Source organism: Manis javanica, chromosome 8 (genome assembly GCF_040802235.1).
Source record: "Manis javanica isolate MJ-LG chromosome 8, MJ_LKY, whole genome shotgun sequence".
NCBI classification, from domain to species: Eukaryota; Metazoa; Chordata; class Mammalia; order Pholidota; family Manidae; genus Manis; species Manis javanica.
The window spans coordinates 94292-102933 of NC_133163.1; the positions used below are offsets into that span (position 1 = coordinate 94292).

The 8642-nt window shown below is 53.1% G+C and overlaps 1 gene segment (V, D, J or C); it reads left to right on the forward strand.

Moving 5' to 3' along the window:
• Positions 1-6001: 6001 nt before the first annotated feature.
• LOC108386953 (immunoglobulin heavy variable 1-46-like) lies at positions 6002-6578 on the forward strand. The segment is given in 2 exon segments: positions 6002-6091; positions 6174-6578. Coding segments are annotated over 2 exon segments (363 nt in total).
• The last annotated feature ends 2064 nt before the right edge of the window (positions 6579-8642 follow it).

Sequence of the window (8642 nt, forward strand, 5' to 3'; positions counted from 1 at the left end):
GAAAATTACAAAATGAATAATCACATTTTGTGAAATGTGATAAATGCCACCAAATTCAAGGCTCTGATCCTGCTCTGGGGCTCTACACCCTCCATAGACATCCAGCCCCAGGGATGCTGTAGAGTCAGACTTCATGCAAATGGGGCCCTCACTGTGCTGATGTAAAGCAGCCCAGCCCTGACCCTGCAACTCTGGGAGAGGAGCCCCAGCCTCGGGAGTCCCAGGTGTCCCCAGTTGGTCATCAGGACTCAACACACACAGCTCACCATGGAGTCTGGGCTGAGCTGGGTTCTCCTTGCTGCTCTCCTAGGAGGTGATTAATGGGGAACAGGAGACCCAGGGTGTGGGTGGATGTGAGTGGGGAAAGCAGTGTATGTGTGGCAGGTGCCTGACCAGGACGTCTCTGTGTTTGCAGGTGTGCAGTGTGAGGTGCAGCTGGTGGAGTCTGATGGAGGCTTTGTGCAGCCAGGGGGTCATTGAGACTCTCTTGTGCAGCCTCTGGACTCACCTTCAGTAGCTATGATATGAGCTGGGTCCGCCAGGCTCCAGGGAAGGGGCTGCAGTGGGTCTCAGCTATTAGTAGTTGTGGAAACACGTACTACACTGAGTCCGTGAAGGGCAGGTTCACCATCTCCAGACACAACGCCAAGAACACTTTGGATCTGCAAATGGACTGCCTGACAGCTGAGGACTCAGTCCCTTATTACTGTGAGAGACACAGTGAGGGGAAGTCAGTGCAAGCCTGACAACAACATCTCTGCAGGGGCACAGGCGGGGTAGGGCTGCAGGGGCTCAGGACACCAGGGGGCTCAGGATCCAGTGCAGGTTCAGCCCCAGGAGCTGGAATAAAGGGAAGGGAAGGGCTGCTTTCCTGTGAGGTCTGGGGCTTCCTCTCCATTTAACACTGTGCTCTGGGCATGAACCTCTGTGGACTCAATTCTTTGTTTACCTATTTAATGTCTGGATTAGAAGCATTTCTCGAAAATGAGAGAACTACACTCATATGCATAAAGGGCAAAGAGTCATATACTGTGGCTCACCCAATCCCTGATAACTAATTAAAATTATTTTCACATAAGTCACATAAATCCACAAAACAGGCTCATCTCGTCCCCACAACTCAGCCTACACTCCCAGGGGCCCAGCTGCCAGCAGAGCATGATGTGCAGGTGGGTGTCAGGCAGCAGAGGCCTCCGGAGTTCACAAGAAGAAAGGACAGGCCCCTGTGGGGTCACTGTCCACACCGAGCTCACAGCGCCCATGTAGGGGACCCCACACAAAGGTAGGCCAACCCATGAAGCCCACATGGACATGGAGCATCATGATGCAGGACACACCCTCCAGGGGACATAAATCCTGCACCCCCTCCATCAGCGGGTGTGGAGAGCAGGGAGGCCTGTCAGCAGGGCAGAAGTGGTTTCAGAGCCAGGACTGGAGGCTGGCTCAGGGGTTACTGTAGGTCAGAGGGGTCAGGGGTGTGGGTCCTCCTCCCAGGAAGGGCTTCTGCAGGGGCTTCCATCTCCCACATGCATGCGAGGAGGGGAACCCGGCTTCCTATCAGATTCCCATGTGTGGGCATAGGGAGAATGGGGGGAATGTGTGTTGGGGCCGGGGGTTGCCTTCTATGTTTTGGGGTGATGTGAAGAGCAAACAAGGCACCAGGAGTCGTCACGGAGCTCAAAGAGGCCCCTTCACTCTGCAGAAGTTGATGTGCAGTAAAGCACGGGTGTCCCCTTGTGCGCCTGTGAGTATATCCAGAGCCATTCTGGTTTGTAAAGTCACCTTCTGCATCCGGGTGACGTCATCCAGCAATAGGGCTGGCGCGGACCTTGTTACATTCACAGCACAACAAGCTGTGCGAGGGCGTCTATTTGTAGTTCTACATCTATAGTGCCAGCTCCTGGAAGGAAGATAGCCAAGGGGTAAAACCACCATGGCATCCATTTGGGATGATGCCAGCGGGAATGTACAGCATCCCAGTTATGTGTGGGCCACTGCAAGGTTTGTGATATCTGTCCTGACATGTCGGGTGGCCCCATGTACAATGGCCCATCCAGTGTGCAGGGAGATAGGACCAGCATATTCCCCACATATCCAGATGGTTTCTCCTGGTCGGGGGTCGGTCGGCACAGTGCCCACATGGGTGTAACCATCTCACCAGCACTTAGGGGTGTGATTACCACTGGCATTGGCACACAGTTCTCTGGGTAACCAGCCAACCATGAGACTGGGTATGGAAACCTGCTGTTCAGTGCACAGTGGAGCTATGGTTTGCAAGGTGACACGTGTACTAGACATCCGTCCCCACCCATTATACATGGTCCCCCCCCAGGCAGAGTGTGTGCTGACTGCCGGATCAACTGCTCAGTCACACACTGTTTTGCTTCACCTTCGGCATCACTGTGATTCCGTGCTCGAGGGCGTTCCCACGCAGACAGGTTGAAGGGAGCGATTTCCACAGCAGTCCAGCGTGATTTCCTTGGGCAGTTCCATACACACCCAGCAGTGGGAGGCACTATGTACCTGGGCTAAAGTACGGGCCCGTGCCACCATGCTATTGCTCTCTGTCAGCCTGGGTAGAAAGACAGGGCAGACAAAGACACCATCAACGGCAAGTCCCGGTTCTCTGGGAGGGTACAAGTGACCTTGTCATCTTGTGACAAAACAGTGGCTGCCTGGGTGGCTTTCCTGGTCTTTGATACCAGACCACAGTGCCCAAGGACACTGGTATAGCATCAGGTTCAGCCTTCAACAGAAATTGTGGTGTTAAGACACACTCACATGACCAAAGACCCTGCTGGTATGGCTGTTGCCCTCTCTGGCAAGGAGGCAGTCCATTTAAAAGGCCACCTTCCTATCCATGGGGTAACTTGTGACCCATGGGTCAGCCCTCTCCCCATACCTCATACAAGGTGGTCAATGAATGTCCTTCAAACACCAAGGTCCACAGCCACGGCCACTCCTCTGACCGGCCAGGAGACAGCGTATGTGGGGCAGGAAGGAGCAATGTTTCTTCCAGCAACTGTGGCTGCAACTCACTGGGGCCTTATTTCAAATATTTCAAGATGTATGGATGAGTCACCACCGACCTCCTTGTGGGGCTTTCCCTGTTTTCCCTGGTGGCTCACTCAGCAAGCATACCACTGCAGGCAAGAGCTTCACCCACTGCATCCATGCTAAATGTTTCAGTCCCTCTTGCATGGGTACCCGACGACGATGCGGGTAAAAGGAAGTGCATTGAGCGCATGCTTGCACTGTTTGTTTTACATCAGCAAATGACAGCAGAATATTCCACCTCTGGGCAACTTTACCCATGTTCCTAGGGCCTACATGCCCTAGTTTCTTATGCAACCATGGCCCCATGTCTGTAGTGGGCATTCCTGGAGCATACGAGCCCTAGCCAAGGTATTGGCCACATCATTTGCAGGGCACAGTGCTGGGTGGTGTCCTGACATGCACGTATTAGGGGCCCTTCCTTTAACCCATGGGTCCACAGGTCCTTCCACATGGTTTGTCCCCACAGTGGGCGATGGCCAATTCCACAGGCCTGTGCTGCCCACTGAGGCAGCCAGATAGTGAAGCCCCAAAACCCAGCACAACTGTCAGTGCAAACAGTTATCTGACCAGATCCCCTAGTCAAAACAAGCCACATCACCTATAATTCAGCCCCATGGCTGGATTGCTCTACTCCGGACTCATACCAGAACTCTTCCTGTAAGGGCTGAATGGTGACGGCCACCCATGTTGGTGTGTGGCCCTTTGCAGGTCTATCTGTATACCAGGTGTCCACTGGTGGTGTCCCTGTCCCCTCCTCATAGGGGCACAGCGTTGATGCTTCCACACTCAGTAAGGTGGGTGCGGGTCCAACCACAAAAGTTAATGGTCCCAGACTTGCTGCGATTCCTGTGAAAGGGCTTTTAGAGAATCTAGCCTGTTGTTCTAAGTAGGTTCCCCATTTGGGCAGGGTGGGTGTCTGTGCAGCCCCAGTCCAGGGAGCTGTGGACCAGGCTCACACCCACCCCTCAATCGGAAGGGCAGTAACCACCTGTACTGCTTGCATTTCCGTGACTCCTTCAGGAGCCAGTAAGGCCGCATACACACTGCCAGCTCTTTTTCCAAGAATGAATAGAGAATCTCAGTTCCATTTTACAACTAAGGCTAAAATTATTGGGGCTTTGTGGGCCCTGTGCTTCTACCATAATCCCCACCTGTACCCATCCATGCTGGCAGACACCGTCAGCAGGAAGGTGTGGAGGGGTCAGAGACTCACAGCATCTGGGCCTCAGCCACTGCTCCTTTTGTTTCAGCAAAAGCCTTTTCTATCTCTGGTGCCCAGTCCCATGTTTCCCCTCACATTATAATGGATGCAGTGCCTTCACCAGCATGGCTAAGTGAGAAATAAACATTCCCCAATACCCAAATAGACTTACGTATGTTTGTAGCTGCCTAACATTTTCTGGGGGGTTACTCTTGTATTTTATCAATCACTGCTTCAGGTAGTACTTTTGTCTCACCCAACCAGACACACCCAAGAACTTGACAGAGTAACCAGGTCCCGGCACCTTGTCTTTGCTGACGGCCCATCCCCACCCCTGGAGGGCCTGGTGCAAACTGCAAGCAGCAGCTTCTAGATCTGGGAGAGAATCAGAAGTCAACATTCTGTCATCTACATAAAGGAACACTTGAACCGAGGGTGGAGGGGACTGTGTGTCCAGGCCACTAGCTACCAAACTATGACACAAGGGCTCCATATCTATTTGAGGGACAATGTGTCCCACTGTCACTGGGCATTTGCCGGTTCCCAGATGCTGCAGGAATAAGCACACGGGCATGAATCTGTTAATCTGTGCTGTGTAAGTTTCACTGTGGTTCTGATGAAGAGAGGAAGTCACTGCCCCAGGCCTAGAGTTAGTGTGGGGTCACTGCCTATGTGCTAGTCACAGGAAGGGGCAAGTCTGGAGTCAGCAAGAACACCACCTTCTATCTGTGTGTGTGTGTGTCTCTCCTGGATTGTAGGCAAGCAATGGGTTGTGTTTGACGTCCACTTGTGCACATATATTCAGATGGTATCTTGTCCAGAGGAGCCTAATGTCCCTGAGGGTCTGGCCTCACCCTGAGTGTGGACTTCCAGTGCATCCAGCAGCTTCAGGGAAGGGGCCCCCTGGGTGGCATGAAGTCCCCCCTGGTCTCTGTGCAGAGCATGTGGGTTTAGTAAGGTCCCTTCACTGTCTCAGGAGACGATGTCAGGGCACATGGTGCCCTGAAAGAGCACCTGAGGGAAGATACAGCCACTTACACTGGACTAGAGGTGCTGAGGGAGATGGCCTGGGAGCCCAGACAGGATGCACCCTGCAGGACAGGGGCTGGGCTGCAGGGGGCGCTGCTCCCCTGGACAGGACTGCAGCCCTGGAGCAGGTGCAGGGACTGAGAAGCCCTTCCCTCCTGGGGCCTGGCACTGACTTCCTAAAGAATTTAAATACAATTTAAAGATTCACACAGACACCTGGTGTCAGTTATAAATACCCTGTTCTTTAAGAAGTGTTTACCTAATGTAATAAGGCAATGGAGAGCCACCGGCAAAGCAGGCATTTCCAGGGTTTCTGCAAATCTGAGTAGGAAGAACTGCAGGACGTGGAGGGATTATTAACTGACTGGTGCAGCACTGACAGACAATGTGATCCCAGGAGTAAGACACTAAGATTTCAGAACCCAGCACAGGGTCAGGGGGTCTCCGTGCCATTCAAGGTGGGCTCACAGGGAATAGGAGGGGCTTGTCCCCCAGTGTAAGGAGCCCTGTCTATACTGAGTTCAGGGATGTGAAGGGGACACATATCTATAAACAAGGATGGAGATTTCTGCTCCTCAACCCCCATGGACCCTTTGTTCACTACCTGCTGGTTCTCAGGTAGGACACAGCCTTCCCTATAAAGTATTCTGCCTCATGAATATGCAAATGAACTGGGGTGCACCAGGTTAAACATGGGCATGTATGTGCCCTGAGAGCATCACCCCAGGAGTGCACCCTACAGAGCACCGCCCCTCACCATGGACTGGAGCTGGAGAGTCCTCTTCCTCCTGGCACTGGCTGCAGGTGAGGGGCTCCCCAGTCCCTGGGCTGAGGAGGGGACAGGGCCAGTGAGGGGCATGTCATCCCCTCCCATGTCCTCCTGCAGGTGTCCACTCCCAGGTCCAGCTGGTGCAGTCTGGGGCTGAGCTGAAGAAGCCGGGGACGTCCGTGAAGGTCTCCTGCAAGGCGTCCGGATACACGTTCACCAGCTACAATATGCAGTGGGTGAGGCAGGTCCCTGGAGAAGGGCTGGAGTGGATGGGATACATCAACCCTAGCAGTGGAGGCACAGGCTATGCACAGAAGTTCCAGGGCCGAGTCACCCTGACCAGGGACACGTCCACGAGCACAGCCTTCATGGAGCTGAGCAGTCTGAGACCCGAGGACACGGCCGTGTATTACTGTGCGAGAGACACAGCGTGAGAACCCACATCCTGAGGGTGTCAGAAACCCTGAGGGACAGGGGGTGTGCTGGGCTGAGGAGGGACAGGGGACGATGACTTCCTGACTCCCTCGAACCAGATCAGGAAGGAGACAAAAATATAAATATGTCACAACACAACACTAACAAGAATTAGAAAAAGAACACTAAAAGCAACAGTTGCTTCTTGCCGCTTGAATCTGTGGAAAGGCCAATGAATATCTCAGAGTGTCTGAAATCCCTTTGGACCACTTGCTCTTTGCCTCCAGTGAACAGCTGATTTTGAAGAAATCAGAACTTTAGTAGATAAATTGTCCTGCACACAAGGAAAACTGGTTTAACAATTAGTTTCATGAATCCTAAAACCGTTAGAAAATTCGAGTTTCACCCAAAAGTCAATTCTCCCATAAATGTTCACCTCACCCTCCACCACACACTGTAACCTACAATGGAACTAAAAGTATAAGTTCATGAATGTCTTTCTTAAATGCACAATCATATGGCATCTCCACCATTACCCAGGGGATTTGCCTCTCCCTGTCACCTCTGATGGCATTTGCACTCTTGGAGTCTCAGGGCACCATGCCCACTGCCAGGACCCCAGACCACCCACGTATCTGGCTAGGGCCCCTCAACACCCTTCAGGCCTTACTGGCCGCCAGCAGTTCACCAGTAAACCTTCCTGGTTGAGATTTGTAACGTGAATGTGATGCTGCTGGAAGCAGCGGTGAGAAGGCTGTTCCTGGGCCACTTCATTAGACCAAGTCCCTGTTTCCTCCTTTCCCTGCTGGAAGCTCACCCTGATCAAAGGCCCCTGAGAGGATGTGTCGCATCATCTCTGGGCGGCACGTGCAGACGGAGCTGGGTTACTGTGCCGGGCAGGGCCGTGCGCATCTCCTGGGACGGAAGAAGCCCTGCCCGTCAGCGGCTCATAGTCTCTCTCCAGAGATTCAGGGCAAGTCGTTGGCCCCACAGACGACTGTCTCCTGAATCAGGGAGTCCTGGGCGCTGCTGCCTCGCCCTGTAGCGCCCAGTCTTTCCAGGAATAAAGAAGGCAACTGTGACTCAGAAGGAACCGAATTGGACTGTCTGTCTCCGATGTAAGCGACGCAAGCCCTTTGTCATCCCTCAGCAGCCGGTGGGCCCGGCCAGCACGTCTCCCTCCTCAGTGCCCCCTGAGGCACCCTGGCGCCGTGTCAACCAGAAAGCAAAGCTCTCAGTTGCTTCACCAGCAAAGGGGGTCTAGGTGGGAACAGCAGGGACCGCACTTCAGGAGGAGCGGTGGCTCAGCCCCCGGCATGTGCAGGGAACACAGGACAGCATGGTCCTTCCTGGAGCAAGGGGGCCTTGGGGGACTGTTCTCAGCAGAAAGCCCACGGGGGAAACTGGGAGTTCCAGGTGTCATGGCTGCTCATTGGCTGGGTCGTAACAGCCTCTCATTGGTTGGACTGTTGCCAGGGGAGGTGGAAACTCTTCCTCCTCCTACTTAGCGTTAAAGCAGCCAGAACAGTGTGAGTTGCCAGGTGTCCCTCCCTTCCGTCCTGTGGGCTGTGCAGTTGCACTTCCAGGAGGGCGGGTGTGAGAGGTCCCCCTGCAGGCCTCTGATGCCTTGTCAGTGAGGTTCCTCTTTATCAGTTTTCACACTGCCCCCCTTTCAATCAAGATCTTCCATCAAAAGCAACACTGATCCAGAGACAAGTTTTCTGTATTGAGTGACCATCAGTGATAAGGACATTTCGGGGCTGTCATGTCCTGTGTCAGAGGGTTGTTTCAAAGCCCTTGGAAACACTTCTGGCCACATTTGAGTCACAAAAAGGGTTGGGGTGGGGAGCTCTCAGGCTCTTCCCATCCGTAATGCATGTTCAGGCGATCATAGGTGGTTATCACCTTAGTACTGAGTACATCACCTTGACAGAAGTTTAAGAGGTGACACCATACAGAGCTTAGAATAATCATAGAGAAAAGAAACAATGTGCAATCCCAAATTGGCCCTTATGCTTTATTTTAGAGCAGAAAAGATCTCCCATTCTGGCAAACGCAAAGGCAGCTATGCCTCCTGGAAGTCCCTGCTGAAATTGCCCACAAAAGCAGAATACGGGTCATTGTGAGAGCTCACTGAAGGAGATAACTGAGTGCATCTGAGTAAACAAAGGA